Source organism: Hyla sarda, chromosome 2, assembly GCF_029499605.1.
Source record: "Hyla sarda isolate aHylSar1 chromosome 2, aHylSar1.hap1, whole genome shotgun sequence".
Classification (NCBI taxonomy): domain Eukaryota; kingdom Metazoa; phylum Chordata; class Amphibia; order Anura; family Hylidae; genus Hyla; species Hyla sarda.
This window is the reverse complement of record NC_079190.1, coordinates 25,821,050-25,841,105: the sequence shown is the minus strand read 5'-3', so window position 1 is coordinate 25,841,105 and position 20,056 is coordinate 25,821,050. Positions and strand designations below refer to the sequence as shown.

General features: G+C 44.2%; 1 protein-coding gene across 5 annotated transcripts in view; it reads left to right on the top strand.

Moving 5' to 3' along the window:
* GRM5 (glutamate metabotropic receptor 5) overlaps nucleotides 1-20,056 on the top strand; it is a 349,284-nt gene that overhangs the window by 308,956 nt on the left and 20,272 nt on the right. For 4 of the 5 annotated variants that reach the window (XM_056561402.1, XM_056561403.1, XM_056561401.1 and 1 more), the window contains exon 8: nucleotides 11,704-12,643. In XM_056561402.1, the coding sequence (XP_056417377.1) occupies nucleotides 11,704-12,643 (940 nt within the window). Of the gene's footprint in view, nucleotides 1-11,703; nucleotides 12,644-14,954; nucleotides 14,992-20,056 lie in introns of all 5 variants that reach the window. The other variant, XM_056561405.1, reaches the window with a different exon arrangement.

The window sequence follows — 20,056 nt, the reverse complement described above, 5'->3', positions numbered from 1 at the left end:
CTGTACACACAGAGGAGATTCTGCACTTCTATGTCTCTATACACTGTACACACAGAGGAGGAGATCCTGCACTTCTATGTCTCTATACACTGTACACAGTGGAGGAGATCCTGTACTTCTATGTTTCTATACACTGTACACACAGAGGAGGAGATCTTGTACTTCTATATCTCTATTCACTGTACACACACAGACGAGGAGATCCTGTACTTCTATATCTCTATACACTGTACACACAGAGGAGGAGATCCTGCACTTCTATATCTCTGTACACACAGAGGAGGGGATCCTGCACTTCTATATCTTTATACACTGTACACACAGAGGAGGAGATCCTGTACTTCTTTATCTCTATACACGGTACACACAGAGGAGGAGATCCTGCAGTTCTATGTCTCTACACACTGTACACACAGAGGAGGAGATCCTGCACTTCTATGTCTCAATACACTGTACACACAGAGGAGGAGATCCTGCACTTCTATGTCTCTATACACTGTACACAGTGGAGGAGATCCTGTACTTCTATGTTTCTATACACTGTACACACAGAGGAGGAGATCTTGTACTTCTATATCTCTATTCACTGTACACACACAGACGAGGAGATCCTGTACTTCTATATCTCTATACACTGTACACACAGAGGAGGAGATCCTGCACTTCTATATCTATGTACACACAGAGAAGGGGATCCTGCACTTCTATATCTTTATACACTGTACACACAGAGGAGGAGATCCTGTAGTTCTATATCTCTATACACGGTACACACAGAGATGGAGATCCTGCAGTTCTATGTCTCTACACACTGTACACACAGAGGAGGAGATCCTGCACTTCTATGTCTCTATGCACTGTACACACAGAGGAGGAGATCCTGCACTTCTATGTCTCTATATACTGTACACAGAGGAGGAGATCCTGCACTTCTATGTCTCTATACACTGTACGCAGAGGAGGAGATCCTGCACTTCTATGTCTCTATACACACAGAGGAGATCTTGCACTTCTATATCTCTATGAACTGTACACAGAGGAGGAGATCTTGCACTTCTATGTCTCTTTACACTGAACACACAGTGGAGGAGATCCTTCACTTCTATGTCTCTATACACTGTACACACAGAGGAGGAGATCCTGTACTTCTATGTCTCTATATACTGTACACAAAGGAGGAGATCCTGCTTTTCTATGTCTCTATACACTGTACACAGAGGAGGAGATCTTGCACTTCTATGTCTCTATTCACACAGAGGAGGAGATCCTGTACTTCTATGTCTCTATACACTGTGCACACAGAGGAGGAGATCCTGCACTTCTATGTCTCTATACACTGTACACACAGAGGAGGAGATCCTGCACTTCTGTATCTCTATACACTGTACACACAGAGGAGGAGATCCTGCACTTCTATGTCTCTATACACTGTACACAGAGGAGGAGATCCTGCACTTCTATGTATCTATATATTGAACACGCAGAGGAGTAGATCCTGCACTTCTATATCTCTATACACTATACACACAGAGGAGGAGATCCTGCACTTCTATATCTATATACACTGTAAACAAGAGGAGGCGATCATGCACTTCTATTTCTCTATACACACAGAGGAGGAGATCCTGTACTTATTTGCCTCTATACACTGTACACACAGAGGAGGAGATCCTCCACTTCTATATCTCTATACACTGTATACACAGAGGAGGAGATCCTGCACTTCTATATCTCTATACACTGTACACACAGTGGAGGAGATCCTGCACTTCTATGTCTCTATACACTGTACACAGAGGAGGAGATCCTGAACTTCAATGTCTCTATACACTGTACACAGAGGAGGAGATCCTGCACTTCTATGTCTCTATATATTGAACACACAGAGGAGTAGATCCTGCACTTCTATATCTCTATACACTATACACACAGAGGAGGAGATCCTGCACTTCTATATCTCTATACACTGTACACACAGAGGAGGAGATCCTGCACTTCTATGTCTCTATATATACTGAACACACAGAGGAGTAGATCCTGCACTTCTATATCTCTATACACTTTACACACAGAGGAGGAGATCGTGTACTTCTATATCTCTATACACTGCACACAGAGGAGGAGATCCTGCACTTCTATGTCTCTATACACACAGAGGAGGAGATCCTGTACTTCTTTGTCTCTATACACTGTACACACAGAGGAGGAGATCCTGCACTTCTATATCTCTATACACTGTACACAGAGGAGGAGATCCTGCACTTCTATATCTATATACACTGTACACACAGAGGAGGAGATCCTGTACTTCTTTGTCTCTATTCACACAGAGGAGGAGATCCTGCACTTCTATATCTATATACACTGTACACACAGAGGAGGAGATCCTGCACTTCTATGTCTCTATTCACACAGAGGAGGAGATCCTGCACTTCTATATCTCTATACACTGTACACACAGAGGAGGAGATCCTGCACTTCTATGTCTCTATACACTGTACACACAGAGGAGGAGATCCTGCACTTCTATATCTCTATACACTGTACACAGAGGCGGAGATCCTGCACTTCTATGTCTCTATACACACAGAGGAGATCCTGCACTTCTATATCTCTATACACTGTACACAGAGGAGGAGATCCTGCACTTCTATGTCTCTATACACAGAGGAGGAGATCCTGCACTTCTATATCTCTATACACTGTACACAGAGGAGGAGATCCTGTACTTCTATGTCTCTTTACACTGTGCACACAGAGGAGGAGATCCTGCACTTCCACTGTACACACAGAGGAGGAGATCCTGCACTTCTATATCTCTATACACTGTACACACAGAGGAGGAGATCCTGCACTTCTATGTCTCTATACACTGTACACAGAGGAGGAGATCCTGCACTTCTATGTATCTATTTATTGAACACGCAGAGGAGTAGATCCTGCACTTCTATTTCTCTATACACACAGAGGAGGAGATCCTGTACTTATTTGCCTCTATACACTGTACACACAGAGGAGGAGATCCTCCACTTCTATATCTCTATACACTGTACACACAGTGGAGGAGATCCTGCACTTCTATGTCTCTATATACTGTACACAGAGGAGGAGATCCTGCACTTCAATGTCTCTATACACTGTACACAGAGGAGGAGATCCTGCACTTCTATGTCTCTATATATTGAACACACAGAGGAGTAGATCCTGCACTTCTATATCTCTATACACTGTACACACAGTGGAGGAGATCCTGCACTTCTCTAACTCTATACACTGTACACACAGAGGAGGAGATCCTGCACTTCTATGTCTCTATATATACTGAACACGCAGAGGAGTAGATGCTGCACTTCTATATCTCTATACACTTTACACACAGAGGAGGAGATCCTGTACTTCTATATCTCTATACACTGCACACAGAGGAGGAGATCCTGCACTTCTATGTCTCTATACACACAGAGGAGGAGATCCTGCACTTCTGTGTCTCTATACACTGTACACACAGAGGAGGAGATCCTGCACTTCTATATCTCTATACACTGTTCACAGAGGAGGAGATCCTGCACTTCTATATCTATATACACTGTACACACAGAGGAGCAGATCCTGTACTTCTTTGTCTCTATTGACACAGAGGAGGAGATCCTGCACTTCTATATCTATATACACTGTACACACAGAGGAGGAGATCCTGCACTTCTATGTCTCTATTCACACAGAGGAGGAGATCCTGCACTTCTATATCTCTATACACTGTACACACAGAGGAGGAGATCCTGCACTTCTATGTCTCTATACACTGTGCACACAGAGGAGGAGATCCTGCACTTCTATATCTCTATACACTGTACACAGAGGAGGAGATCCTGCACTTCTATATCTCTATACACTGTACACACAGTGGAGGAGATCCTGCACTTCTATATCTCTATACACTGTACACACAGAGGAGGAGATCCTGCACTTCTATGTCTCTATATATACTGAACACACAGAGGAGTAGATCCTGCACTTCTATATCTCTATACACTTTACACACAGAGGAGGAGATCCTGTACTTCTATATCTCTATACACTGCACACAGAGGAGGAGATCCTGCACTTCTATGTCTCTATACACACAGAGGAGGAGATCCTGTACTTCTTTGTCTCTATACACTGTACACACAGAGGAGGAGATCCTGCACTTCTATATCTCTATACACTGTACACAGAGGAGGAGATCCTGCACTTCTATATCTATATACACTGTACACACAGAGGAGGAGATCCTGTACTTCTTTGTCTCTATTCACACAGAGGAGGAGATCCTGCACTTCTATATCTATATACACTGTAGACACAGAGGAGGAGATCCTGCACTTCTATGTCTCTATTCACACAGAGGAGGAGATCCTGCACTTCTATATCTCTATACACTGTACACACAGAGGAGGAGATCCTGCACTTCTATGTCTCTATACACTGTACACACAGAGGAGGAGATCCTGCACTTCTATATCTCTATACACTGTACACAGAGGCGGAGATCCTGCACTTCTATGTTTCTATACACACAGAGGAGATCCTGCACTTCTATATCTCTATACACTGTACACAGAGGAGGAGATCCTGCACTTCTATGTCTCTATACACAGAGGAGGAGATCCTGCACTTCTATATCTCTATACACTGTACACACGTAGGAGGAGGTCCTGTACTTCTTTGTCTCTATACACTGTACACACAGAGGAGGAGATCCTGCACTTCTATGTCTCTATACACTGTACACAGAGGAGGAGATCCTGTACTTCTATGTCTCTATACACTGTGCACACAGAGGAGGAGATCCTGCACTTCCACTGTACACACAGAGGAGGAGATCCTGCACTTCTATATCTCTATACACTGTACACACAGAGGAGGAGATCCTGCACTTCTATGTCTCTATTCACTGTACACAGAGGAGGAGATCCTGCACTTCTATGTATCTATTTATTGAACACGCAGAGGAGTAGATCCTGCACTTCTATATCTCTATACACTATACACACAGAGGAGGAGATCCTGCACTTCTATATCTCTATACACTGTACACAGAGAGGAGGAGATCATGCACTTCTATTTCTCTATACACACAGAGGAGGAGATCCTGTACTTATTTGCCTCTATACACTGTACACACAGAGGAGGAGATCCTCCACTTCTATATCTCTATACACTGTATACACAGAGGAGGAGATCCTGCACTTCTATATCTCTTTACACTGTACACACAGTGGAGGAGATCCTGCACTTCTATGTCTCTATATACTGTACACAGAGGAGGAGATCCTGCACTTCAATGTCTCTATACACTGTACACAGAGGAGGAGATCCTGTACTTCTATGTCTCTATATATTGAACACACAGAGGAGTAGATCCTGCACTTCTATATCTCTATACACTGTACACACAGTGGAGGAGATCCTGCACTTCTCTATCTCTATACACTGTACACACAGAGGAGGAGATCCTGCACTTCTATGTCTCTATATATACTGAACACGCAGAGGAGTAGATCCTGCACTTCTATATCTCTATACACTTTACACACAGAGGAGGAGATCCTGTACTTCTATATCTCTATACACTGCACACAGAGGAGGAGATCCTGCACTTCTATGTCTCTATACACACAGAGGAGGAGATCCTGCACTTCTATGTCTCTATACACTGTACACACAGAGGAGGAGATCCTGCACTTCTATATCTCTATACACTGTTCACAGAGGAGGAGATCCTGCACTTCTATATCTATATACACTGTACACACAGAGGAGCAGATCCTGTACTTCTTTGTCTCTATTGACACAGAGGAGGAGATCCTGCACTTCTATATCTATATACACTGTACACACAGAGGAGGAGATCCTGCACTTCTATGTCTCTATTCACACAGAGGAGGAGATCCTGCACTTCTATATCTCTATACACTGTACACACAGAGGAGGAGATCCTGCACTTCTATGTCTCTATACACTGTGCACACAGAGGAGGAGATCCTGCACTTCTATATCTCTATACACTGTACACAGAGGAGGAGATCCTGCACTTCTATATCTATATACACTGTACACACAGAGGAGGAGATCCTGCACTTCTATGTCTCTATTCACACAGAGGAGGAGATCCTGCACTTCTATATCTCTATACACTGTACACACAGAGGAGGAGATCCTGCACTTCTATGTCTCTATACACTGTGCACACAGAGGAGGAGATCCTGCACTTCTACATCTCTATACACTGTACACAGAGGAGGAGATCCTGCACTTCTATGTCTCTATACACACAGAGGAGATCCTGCACTTCTATATCTCTATACACTGTACACAGAGGAGGAGATCCTGCACTTCTATGTTTCTATACACAGAGGAGGAGATCCTGCACTTCTATATCTCTATACACAGTACACACATAGGAGGAGGTCCTGTACTTCTTTGTCTCTATACACTGTACACACAGAGGAGGAGATCCTGCACTTCTATGCCTCTATACACTGTACACAGAGGAGGAGATCCTGCACTTCTATGTCTCTATACACTGTACACAGAGGAGGAGATCCTGCACTTCTATATCTCTATACACTGTACACACAGAGGAGGAGATCATGCACTTCTATGTCTCTATACACTGTACACACAGAGGAGGAGATCCTGCACTTCTATGTCTCTATACACACAGAAGAGGAGATCTTGTAATTCTTTGTCTCTATACACTGTACACAGGACAAAACTTTTCATGTTGAAAGACAGTCTAGTATGTGGGGTGGGGAGCTTGATAACAGAAGAAAGAAGCATTTTTGTCTAATAAAATAAATTGTAAAATTTGTTATATTCGCTTGTTCTATTGATCTATGCAAAGTTTAGAACAATAGAACTTTTGATTTGTACATATAGGGGGAGATTTATCAAAACCTGTGAAGAGGAAAAGTTGACCAGTTGCCAGTAGCAACCAATCAGATTGCTTCTTTCATTTTTAACAAGGGCTCTGAGAAATGAAAGAAGCGATCTGATTGGTTGCTATGGGAAACTGGTCAACTTTTTCTCTGGGCAGGTATTGATAAATCTCCCCCATAGATTCTTATAGTCAGGCAGGGAAAGGGTGTATTTCTGGGAGAAACCTTCACCTGGGGCCTAATTAATGAAGCCCAGCAGAGAGAGGAGGTGTGTTATAAGGAAGACAATGTAGACAATGTAGTCTGGGCTCTCCCCTAGATCTTCAGTAGGGAGACAGAGTCGGTCTGAGGAGTACAAAGATAAGCTAAGTGTGAATTGTGTCTTATAAGGTTGGAGGTTGCTTGTTTTAACTTGCAGGGATTAGCCCACCAGTTGGCAGACAGGGTCTGTATTGTGTAGCTAGTGGCTAGACGGCCTAAGTTCTATCTCTAGATATCATTTCTATCCTCCTTCCATCCAAAAATCCTGGTGTATATTCTCAGACCGCTTTGTGAAAACCTAACAATAGTCAACAGATGTTTTTGGATTTCATTCGGTACAGTAACATGTGACCCATTGTGAATATCCCCTGACACACACACAAACAAGCCCCTAGATCTGAATTCTATAATCGACACCTTTGATTTTTTCTTTGTAGAGAATAATTCAAGGCGTCTCTTGAAAGCTGCGGTGAGAGCCCACACATAACTACACAACATGGTGGGAGCCTGGCTAAAATTAATATTGAAACAATTTCTTGCCTGTGGTTGGGGAATAAATCAAAGGTGACTTGTAGAGCTGGTAATAAAATATACTCGGTGGACAAGCCGAACGCCCAGTCCGTGCTGAAATTTTATTAAGAAATGCAAAAGTAACATATACTGAAGTGTGAAGTTGTTCAGAGACGATGATCTCCTACGTGATGAGTCTGTAAAATTATTCTATAAGGAAGGTCCTGACGTTTGCTTTTAAAGGGGTACTCCGCTGCTCAGCGTTTGAAACAAACTGTTCTGAACGCTGGAGCCTGTGCTGGGAGCTTGTGACGTCATAGCCCTGCCCCTTCATTATGTCACGCACCGCCCCCTCAATGGGGGAAGGGGCGTGAGCTCTTCTTTGGGAAGGGGCGTGAGCTCCCGGCGCTGACACCAGCGTTCAAAACAGTTTGTTCCAAACGCTGAGCAGTGGAGTACCCCTTTAAAAGGGATTTTCTACCTTAGTGAGCCTTATTTTCATTTGCCTTAATAGAAAGATGGGTTCTGAGTTGTACCCTTCTATGTTTCTGGATTGGATCCTTTGTATCTGCATTCAACTTATCTACACCTGTCCAGCTAGACAACTCATGCCAGCTTGTCCAGATAGCCATACTCATGCTTTTTATAGAAATCATGGCACAGCACATCAGACTCAAGGAGGAAGATTAATCGTGCAGCGTAAGGGCACACAGAATGACAAACCACATGAGCAAGAGAAATAAGATATTTGTGAGAGAAATATAGGTGGTAGACACATAAAAATAGGTACATGATATAGGTACAGGTACATGATCAAGATTAGGTACTGAGTAATATATTACATTTAGGGTTTTTTGTATGATATGACATGGTACTCCCATACAACTTACAGTACTAATATAATGTTATCGCAATTCGTACTGGCTTCAGAATGCTTTTACTTAATTCCCCCGACAGGCAGTTGTGTAGTCCTCTCTTTGTCAGTGTGGTATTGTCTTAGCAGCTCCCCAGCTCCTCCCTTTCTCCTGAGACAACAAGCCCTCTCTTTCTGTCTCAGGAGGTGTGGTTGGATTTTGTCTCTGAGAGGGGACCCCCCCCCCCCTCACCCCTGTGTGATGTCACCACTTCTGATCACCTCCAGCTACATCACTATCTTCCATTCATATAAACATATACATAAAGAATTATGTGTTTACAGCATGCTGCCTTATGCTGAGCCATTCCACATGCAGAGAAGCAGACAGGGAATGAATACAGTTGGTAGTACTGCAACCTCCCTGATTGTGCAATAGATTTTTGGTGGTTCATTTGGTAAGTAATACCAGATGATTCTGCAGCATTTTTCTGTCTTCTGACCAGACGCCAGAGTACCTCCTTAATTCTATATTTGTGCAGTGAATTAGTAGCTGTGTATCTGAACAACCTAGCCCCAGCTGATGTAATGTTAGCAGATACAAGCAGACATACAGTGTAACAGTGGCCTGTGCTACATTTGTATCTGTGCCAGGGGCGATGGAGGATGTCGCTATGTTTTTATTGTTTGTATCTAAATACTTTCTTATTACGAAAATCATTTTATAGGCAAAGCTGCTTAAAGTAATCTGACAGATCGGGGGGCGCGGGGGCACCTGTGACAGCCGCCGTCCTCCACCTTAGCCATGCAGTGTATTATCTGCTGCATTAAGCAATGTATGTTTCCTGCCCTCGCCTATCTGGGAATATTTCTATTCTTCTCTAGGTGATAGGGTTTTCTCCAGCAAATCATTTCTGATCAGCAGGAATGAGCGTGATGAGAGACGACTTATCTACATATAATATCCCGCTGTTGCTAGGAGACAATGTTTTGCTCCCGGACAGATATAAACCATTAACCATTCATAGTGACAGCAGTGTGCCTGTGTATACCGTATACCGTACATATTTACTTTTTTATACGTTTTAATGTCCGTATCGGTAAATGCATCTGAAATGAAGTTTGCAAATAGTCTTCATTAAGAGTTTCCTTCCGTATAGTGTATACAGCTCCCCTGCTGACTCAAAGTTGCTTCTATTTTATTTAAGACTGGCTAAGCACTCTACGTTTGCCGGTCTTCCTGCCATATTGGAGCTCTTTAGAAGACCGGGAAAGCTGGATGGCACGCAGTACACATTGCAGGGCTCACAGTACTTCTCCAGCTTTCCCAGTCTCGTGAAGAAAATATCTGTCTGGTAGGGCAGACATATTGGAGCTCTCCAGAATAATGGGAGGATGAGCAAAATATCACTTCTGGGGCTTCAGAAGATTGGAAAAGCTGGGGGCACGCAGTATGCATGCCACCCAGCTTTTCCAGTCTTCTGAAGCCCCAGCAGTGATATTTTGTTATTCCTTCCTGCACTCCTCTCCCTGCCCCCGCATTAATGTCTTCTCTTCCCCCTCAAACTTCTCTTAGCCGGCAATAAATCTTCTCTCCACCGGTCACCCCAACCCCTGTCTCTGTCCCAACACTAACTATTTTGTGCACCTGCCTGCCGGAGAGTTAAATATTACTTTACATTCACATTGCTGCAGCAGCAGGATGTTAAAAAAAAAAAACCCTGGGCAATCTCCGAAGCTCCTGCCGCCACAGCAGTGTGATAGTAAAGTATGATTAAACTGTCCGGGTTCTGTTGTTTTACTTTTACTCTCAGGCTGCGGGGATTGACAGTATTAGGACATCCCGCATTTGGGTACATTCACACGGGCAGATTTTTTTGCTGGTTTTCCGCTACGCATTTGAAAGTGGGTGGGCTCTTCTCGGCTGTCCGCAGCAGATTTTCCGTGGTGGAATTTACACTGTGGAATATCCGCCGCAAGCCCCATTGAAGTCAGTAGGGACTTTAGCGGATTTTCCGCAGTGTAAATTCCACCACCGAAAATCTGCTGCGGACAGACGAGAAGAGCCCGCCCACTTTCAAATACGCAGCGGAAAACCCACAAAAAAATCAGCTCGTGTGAACGTACCCTAAGGCTTTGGGTACATCTCCTGATCATGTTATTCTCGGGCTGCTGAGATTGTCCTGGAGTTTTCTGTCTGGCTGTGGAGATTGTCTATATGGGGACATCTCTAGTATGTACTCTATGTACTACATTTTTATTTGACATATAAGACACTTATGTACCAAGTTTAATTGAAATATCTCCAGCCGTTTCCAGGTAGAAACCGCAGAAAAGTTCAGCTTGGAAATTCTATTTCGGCAGTAAACTTCCATTGTTTTCAATGGGATTCTGTTGCACCTTGCACATGATGGAATTCCAAGAAGTTCTAGCACCAAGTTCTTCCACAGTTGTGGCTGTGCCTGCAGCCCGACAAATTTTGTGTGAAAGGGGTCTAAGGGTGGTTTTACATCTGCTTTTAGAAAGAAAGCCACTGCAACTTTTGATGGAGTGTTTTTTTAAGCAAAAGCCAGAAGTAGATCTAGTAGGAAGCATTATTACAAGTCCTTCCTTTAGATTTCCGATTACTTTTAAATCCACTTCTGACTTAGGCTTAAAAAAAACTGCATATGTGATTCCATTCTTAAAGGAGTACTCGGTTGAAAACATCTTATCCCCTATCCAAAGAATAGGGGATAAGATGTTAGATTGTAGGGGTCCCACTGCTGGGGACCCCCAACAGTGGCGGCGTCTGGAACACAGAAGCTTGCAGTTTCCGCGTTTGTTACGTCACACCATGCCCCCTCCATTCTTGTCTATGGGAGGAGGCGTGACAGTTAATACACAGCCGTCACGCCTCCTCCCATAGACGTGAATGGAGGGGGCATGGCGGCTGGCATCGAGTTCGATCCATGCACCAAACGACATGGGTGCCGCAGCAGAAATCATGGGGGGGGGGGGTACCCAGCAGCGGGACCCCTGCAATCTAACATCTTACCCCATATCCTTTGGATAGGGGATAAGATGTTTTCTGCGAGTATCCCTTTTAAGTTATATTTTTGGCTTTGAAAATTGAAGGTGTTGAGTTAACAAATTTTCTAATCTTTGCCTTTACAGGATGTGACCAGATCCCTGTAGAATTCCTCCGGTGGAGTGACCCTGAGCCAATAGCAGCTGTAGTCTTTGCATGTCTTGGACTACTTGCCACCATGTTCGTCACAGCAATATTCATTCTGTACCGAGACACCCCTGTAGTGAAGTCATCGAGCAGAGAACTGTGCTACATCATTCTGGCCGGCATCTGCCTAGGCTACCTTTGCACTTTCTGTCTTATTGCAAAACCTCAACGGATTTACTGTTACCTGCAAAGAATCGGTATAGGCCTTTCCCCTGCTATGAGCTATTCGGCTCTTGTGACCAAAACCAACCGCATAGCCCGAATCTTGGCCGGTAGTAAGAAGAAAATCTGTACCAAGAAGCCGAGGTTCATGAGTGCCTGCGCTCAACTGGTCATCGCTTTCATCCTGATCTGCATCCAGTTAGGAATCATTATTGCTCTGTTTATCATGGAGCCTCCGGATACCATGTTCGATTACCCGAGCATTCGAGAAGTCTACTTGATATGCAACACCAACAATGTTGGTGTGGTGACTCCCCTTGGCTACAATGGGTTGTTAATCTTGAGTTGTACCTTTTACGCTTTCAAGACTCGAAATGTGCCAGCCAACTTTAATGAGGCAAAATACATCGCCTTCACCATGTACACCACCTGCATCATATGGTTAGCCTTCGTGCCAATATATTTTGGTAGCAACTACAAAATTATCACCATGTGCTTCTCAGTAAGCTTGAGTGCCACGGTAGCGCTCGGTTGTATGTTTGTGCCTAAGGTGTATATCATCCTTGCAAAACCAGAACGAAATGTCCGCAGTGCATTCACTACCTCCACTGTAGTCCGGATGCATGTTGGGGATGGAAAGTCGTCTTCAGCTGCCAGTCGGTCTAGCAGCCTGGTCAATTTATGGAAAAGGAGAGGTTCTTCAGGAGAAACACTAAGGTAAAATCTCCCTTATATATTATTTTGCCTCTGTTTTACAATGGACGATTTATCATGGATTCCTGGATGGTATATTCTTTACATTATCACTGTAGATTTTTGTTGTTAAGACATAAATGGATTGTAGGAGATTAGAGAAACAAGTCTACTTTTCCTTTGAAACCAATGCAATTCGTGTCTGTAGACCAAAGATGTAGTACCAGACATGGCCAACAAATAACTCCGTGAGGAACCATTTTAAGGTTCCAGTAAAATTTTAAATAAGGGTAGTCCACATCAACAACTGTGACAATAGCCTAGTTACATGGACAGACACTCTGTTTCATGTGCCTCATTTTATCTACACCACATATGTAGAATAATAAAATATATTTCATATTGATAACCAATTCAGAATATATACAGTAAACGAGGAAATAGAATTTCAAAATAGACTCAATTATGTTGCCCAGTTTTGACACCCAGGACCAAAAGGCCATTGTTAGTTCATATCCTGACCCATTGATGTTCCTCTGAAGAGAGTACAGTTTCTGACCCTGACAACTCAAGAGGCTTTGGCTTCCCCTCCCTTAGTACCCATTTGTTAAAGGGGTAGTCCAGTGCTGAAAAACTTATCCCCTATCCTAAAGATAAGGGATAAGTTTCAGATCGCGGGGGGTCCGACCGCTGGGGCCCCCCCCCCCCGATCTCCTGTACTGGGCCCCGGCTCGCTGGGCAGATAGCGGGTGTCGACCACCGCATAAAGCAGCAGCTAACATGCCCCCTCAATACAACTCTATGTCAGAGCCGGAGATTGCCAAAGGCAGCCCTCCGGATCTGGCATAGAGTTGGATTGAGGGGGCGTGTCAGCCACCACTTCGTGCGGTGGTCAACACGCCCCCATACAGGAGATCGGGGGGGACCCCAGCACTCGGACCCCCGCAATCTGAAACTTATCCCTTATGCTTAGGATAGAGGATAAGTTTTTCAGCACTGGACTACCCCTTTAACAAATGGGTCCTAAGGGAGAGAAAGCCAAGGCCTCTTGGGTGGTCAGGGTCAGAAACTGTACTCTCTCCAGAGGAACATCAATGGGTCAGGATATGAACTAACAATGGCCTTTTGGTCCTGGGTGCTCTCTACTTTTCACTATGATTACTGGGTATATGTGGTCACAGATCTGGACCATGATTTAAAGGGGTTCTCCACCCCTAGACATCTTAAACCCTATCCAAAGGATAGGGGATAAGATGTCTGATCACGGGGGTCCCGCTGCTGGGGCCCCCTGTGATCTCCCTGCTGCACCCGGCTTTTGTTTAGAGTGTCGGGTGCATCGCCGGAGGCTTGTGATGTCACGGCCATGCCCCCTCTTGATGTCACTGCCAAGCCCCTTCAATGCAAGTCCATGGGAGGGGGCGTGACGTATAGACTTGCATTGAAGGGGCGTAGCTGCGACATCATGAGGGGGCGTGACCATGACGTCACGAGCCTCCGGCCCTGCATCGCTAGTCATCCGACATGGAACGAAGTTCGCTCCGTGCATCGGATGACTGGGGTCCCAAGCAGCGAGACCCTCGTGATCAGACATCTTATCCCCTATCCTTTGGATAGAGGATAAGATGGCTAGGGGCGGAGTACCCCTTTAATTTAAAGAGGACCTGTGGTCAACCCCCCAAAAATTAGATTGTCATTACATATCTTAGGGTGCCCTGATCCCACACCTTTTTACAGTGTCTTGATACAACCTCCTGAGAGATGAGGGTTGATAGTTTGTCTGACAATTCGGGGAATCAGTCAGATGGGCGTGTACATCAGGTGATGGGCGGGATTATAGCCAGAGGGTGTGAATGTTGTACATTGAGGGGTGTGTATGCCTAATACACACCCCCTGACCATATAATCCCGCCCATCACCTGATAGTCACTCCCATTTTAATATTAAGTACACGCCCATCTGACTGATTCCCTGAATTGACAGACAAACTATAAACTCTCATATCTCAGGAATGGAAGGGGATATCAGGGAACTGTAAAAAGGATGAATGTAAAGTTTTTTTGGGTTGGTCACATGTCCTCTTTAATCTGGAAAATGTGTCTGTTATACAATAAAATAACATTTCGTAATGCAAATGGCCCTTTTTGCGGGAAAAAACTGAATGATTACAAAATAAGTGTCAATGGTAAAGAATCAGTCTGGCCCAGAAGTAACAACATAAGATATTGCTGTAACTTTCATGTTTTTTCCCCTCCTATTATTTGTACCATTGTTCTTGTCTTCCTCATTTCCATTCTCATCTCACGTGTTTACAGTAGTTTGTTCTTTGTTTTTTCAGTCTTCGCGCCTCCATCATCAGACCACCCGTTCCCGATGTAAGTCATTTTTCCAAGAACTCATTCCTTCCGATCCATGTCATGTTTTACCATCATCTGCCACTGTTAGCATCTAAAAGTTTATAAAGAAAATTGGTTTGATTTTTGAGAGTTTTTACTATTGAAAAAAACATTGACGGACCTCAGTAAAGAAGATCAACAGTGTTAGGCTGGGTCCACACTACGTTTTGTCCCATACGGGAGCGCATACGGCAGGAGGGAGCTAAAACCTTGCGCTCCCGTATGTGACCGTATGCGCTCCCGTATGCCATTCACTTCAATGAGCCGACCGGAGTGAAACGTTCGGTCCGGTCGGCTCATTTTTGCGCCGTATGCGCTTTTACAACCGGACCTAAAACTGTGGTCAACCACGGTTTTAGGTCCGGTTGTAAAAGCGCATACGGCGCAAAAATGAGCCGACCGGACCGAACGTTTCACTCCGGTCGGCTCATTGAAATGAATGACATACGGGAGCGCATACGGTCACATACGGGAGCGCGAGGTTTTAGCTCCCTCCTGCCGTATGCGCTCCCGTATGGGACAAAACGTAGTGTGGACCCAGCCTTACACCCTAATATTGTTATACTAGTGAGGAAACCACCAGTTAAGAGCAAGAACCTTAAGTGGAGGGGATGGGAGCGCAGTTCATTATTGTACCCAGTGATTTAAGCATTAGGGTATTATACTGATGTCCTTATTGTTATACTGTCATAATAAAAACTTTTTTTTAAATGGAAGATATAAGGAAAAAAGTTTAGACCAGTAGATGGAGAATTTGTGCCTCATGGCTAAGGGACAGTGTGGGTCCAAAGCCATCCTTAAAGGGTAGCTCCCACCATCCTCTTTTTTTTTTTTTCTGTCCCTGCCTATTGCCCATCTATCCCTAACCCCCTCCCTGCCTTTATTTTTTTTTTTTATTATCTTAAAAATGGCATTTTGTCTGCCTGGTAGTGTGCTCACTACCAGGCAGACTTCCCCAGCAGGCACCACGTCACTGATGCCTGCTGGGGGCCGAGTTCCGCCCATAGTTCTCCTGACAGGGTGCCTCCAGCTGTTTCACCACCACAACTCCCAGCATGCCCTGACATCTATTTGCTGTCAGGGCATGCTGGGAGTTGTAGTAGGGAAACAACTGGAGGCACCCTGTGTTGGAAGACACCCAGCCCCCGACCAATATCGCCCCCCTCCCCCTCACCTGTGCCGGACCATGAGCGGGGGTCCGTGGCAAGCAACAAGTGTATGCCCGGCTTCCTGTCATGCCCGTACACTCTGGAAACTGTCTCTATGTTTCTGGAGGATTGAAAGTCCTCCAGAACCATAGAGAGAATTACCAGAGTGTAGGAGCATGACAGGAAGCCGGGCATACACTTGTTGCTCAGAGTGTGATGGGCCCTCCTGTAAATGGCGCCCCCCTCTCTTTATAACGCGCTCCCGGTAATGACAGGACACAGCAGTGAGGAGGCGGCGTATCCCCACTGGAGCCGGGGCTGCAAGGAGAGGTAAGAGCCATGTTCCTCCCTGCTGCAGGGAGAATATTCAGCAGGGAGGCGGCCAGTGTGAGAGTCCAGGGAGCCAATGTGCAGCCCTGGATTTCACTGTGCTCGCTCTCGCCTGTTTGATTGACAGGCGGGAGCGAGCACCGCAGTGACTGGAATTCCGACTCATTTGCCAGGCTCAAATGAGACGAAATTCGGTGGTGACGTCACTGCAGAATGCATTCGGCCACTAGGAGGGCGACCCCTAGTGGCCGAATTTAAAAGTGATTTTAAACTGGTTTAAAATCACTTTTTTTAATTAAACTATATTAGAGATATGTTGTAGTACTTAAGTACTACAACATATCAATTTTTTTATTTCATGACAGTGCCCATTTAAAGGGGTACTCTTATCAACTGGTGCCGGAAAGTTAAACAGATTTGTAAATTACTTCTAAATTTGTAAATTATTCCTTCCAGTACTTATTAGCTGTTGAATACTACAGAGGAAATTCTTTTCTTTTCGGAATACAGTGGTCTCTGCTGACATCTCTGTCCATTTTAGGAACTGTCCAGACAGCATATATATGCTATGGGGATTTTCTCCTACTCTGGACAGTTCTTAAAATGGACAGAGATGTCAGCAGAGAGCACTGTGCTCGTGATGTCAGCAGAGAGCTCTGTGTTCCAAAAAGAAAATCATTTCCTTTGTAGTATTCAGCAGCTAATAAGTACTGGAAGGATTAAAGGGGTATTCCAGGAAAAAACTTTATATATATATATATATATATATATATATATATATATATATATATATATCAACTGGCTCCAGAAAGTTAAACAGATTTGTAAATTAGGAGAAAAAAAAATATATAAAAACCAGTCCTCTAAAGCACTAGGGGTATGAAAAAAGAAAATGAGTGAATAGAGTGTGGATCCAATTGTTTTAGTGAAAATAAAATTGTGTTTATTATGTAGAATAATATAGTATACAGCCAATCACCTAGCAGGGCCCTGGCAGGTGAAAGGCAATAAAATGTTAAAATATTAATAAAAAATTGCACAAAAATACAAAAGATAAATTAAATTAATATCCGCTGTAAAGATAAAAAGTCTCTTTTCAATGATCACAAGTCTCCTTGAGAAGAAATAGAATCCATCAATGCTGTATGCTAAAAATCACAAATATAGCGCGGATGCCGGGAGTGTCACAAGTATAATATAGTCTTGCAGAGACTCAATAGTAACACTTATCAAGGGTAAATCAATTATAAGTCCTGCAACAGTGTTGTGGTCTTGGATGCAGTAGCAAGTAAGCTGAATCGGTAGGTATAATTGTAGCGAATGTATCGCGGTGCACAGCACCACTCACCCTCCTCAACGAGCTTATACAGCCGCGATGGATGCAGTGCCTGTCTGTATTCCGGTCGGGGTGAGTGGCTCTCCGGGGGCTCCGAATGTCCTGGGCTGGCACGGAGAGGCGTTCGGCCTAACGCAGTAGTGTCCAGGAGTGGTGTCCAGGAGCTCTGCCGTCCGGGGCTGCGAATGAATAATCGACAACAGGTGCGTGTCCCAATGATGCGCTAGCAGTGCGCGCGTAATGGTGGTCCCGATACCTCAGGTTGTAAATTACTTCTACTAAAAAATCTTAATCCTTTCAGTACTTATGAGCTTCTGAATTTAAGGTTGCTCTTTTCTGTCTAAGTGCTCTCTGGTGACACGTGTCTCGGGAAACGCCCAGTTTAGAAGAGGTTTGCTATGGGGATTTGCTTCTAAACTGGGCGTTTCCCGAGACAGGTGTCATCAGAGAGGACTTAGACAGAAAAGAACAACCTTAACTTCAGAAGCTCATAAGTACTGAAAGGACTAAGATTTTTTAATAGAAGTCACTTACAAATCTGTTTAACTTTCTGGAGCCAGTTGATATATAAAAAAAAAGTTTTTTCCTGGATAACCCCTTTAATCCTTCCAGTACTTTTTAAGGGCTATATACTACAGAGGAAATGCTTATCTTTTTAGATTTCTCTTGTCACACCCACAGTGCTCTCTGCTGACCTCTGCTGTCCATTTTAGGAACTGTCCAGAGCAGGAGAAAAAACCCATAGCAAAAAAATGCTTCTCTGGTCAGTTCCTAAAATAGACAGCAGAGGTCAGCAGAGAGCACTGTGGTCATGACATCAGAGAAATCTAAAAAGATAAGCATTTCCTCTGTAGTATATAGCCCCTTTAAAAGTACTGGAAGGATTAAGATTTTTTAATAGAAGTAATTTACAAATCTGTTTAACTTTCTGGCACCAGTTGATTTAAAAAAAATAATTCCACGAGAGTACCCCTTTAAGGGAGGAAAGCTATTGGCGAGGCACCCCTACATGTGTGTGTGGCACCTTCCATTGTCTAGAACACATTATTGCATTATCTTTTATAATGCAATTTGTTAAGGCCCCCCCCCCCCCTACCCCCGCCCAATTCACTATAGTATTTAGTAAGCCTGGTGACAGAATATGAAGGGACAGTATACTTTATAAATGCCTTCGTATTATTCATTTATGCATGTACGGGTCCCAAAATATTGCCTCAAAGTCACATAAATACATTGACAAGACAGTTTTAAGAAGGTATACTTCAGTATGTATTGCACAAATGGTTAATCAAGGTCTTTTAGAATGAAAACAAAAAGTATGTGAACCTCTAAAATAATGATCAGTTGGTTTTCTTCTACACTCTTTGTTTAAAGAGAAATTAATCATTTTTTGAATAGTTAGAATTCTGTTGATGGAAAATGTTTAAAAATTTGAAGATGAGTTTTTGAAGTTCAAAGACCTAGAAGTGGGCCATATAGTTGTCCAGTTTACAGATGCAAGACCTCATGTACTGAAGCCTTGCTGGAAGGTAAAAACAAAGAACAGTAAAAAGGCCAAATATATAGACCTTCAAGCAAGTGACAGGACCCTAGAAAGGGGGTGTACCCGCTGCACCAAAGCCTTGGTCTCTAAAGGGTCCATAGTACCCTCTCCACAAGTATTTTAAATAGTACACGGTCAAATGGAGGCACTCTTTGAGATTTAGCATTGGGGCTCAAAAGCCTTAAAGGTGTACTCCCCTCTAGACATCTTATGCCCTATCTGAAGGATAGGGGATAAGAGTCTGATCACGGGGGACCCGCCACTGGGGACCCCAGCGATCTCGGCTGCGGCACCCAAGACATCTACTACGTTCCGTGCTGGATGACTGGCAATGCGGGACTGAGGCTCGTGATGTCACAGTCACGCCCCGCTCGTGACATCATGGCCATGCCCCCTCAATGCAAGTCTATGGGAGGGGGCGTGACGGTAGTCACGCCCCCTCCCATAGACTTGCATTGAGGGGGCATGGCCGTGGCATCACGAGCCTCCGGCGCTGCACCCAACGCTCTAAACGAACGACGTGTTCAGCAGGAGGATCGCAGGGGTCTTCCTGCTGCAGGAAGATCAGACATCTTATCCCCTAACCTTTTGGATAGGGGATAAGATGTCTAGGGGCGGAGTAGCCTTTTAAGTTTTACCTATACCCTAGGCTACCATCTAAGAATTTCGGTCTTGGTTTTTACCCCT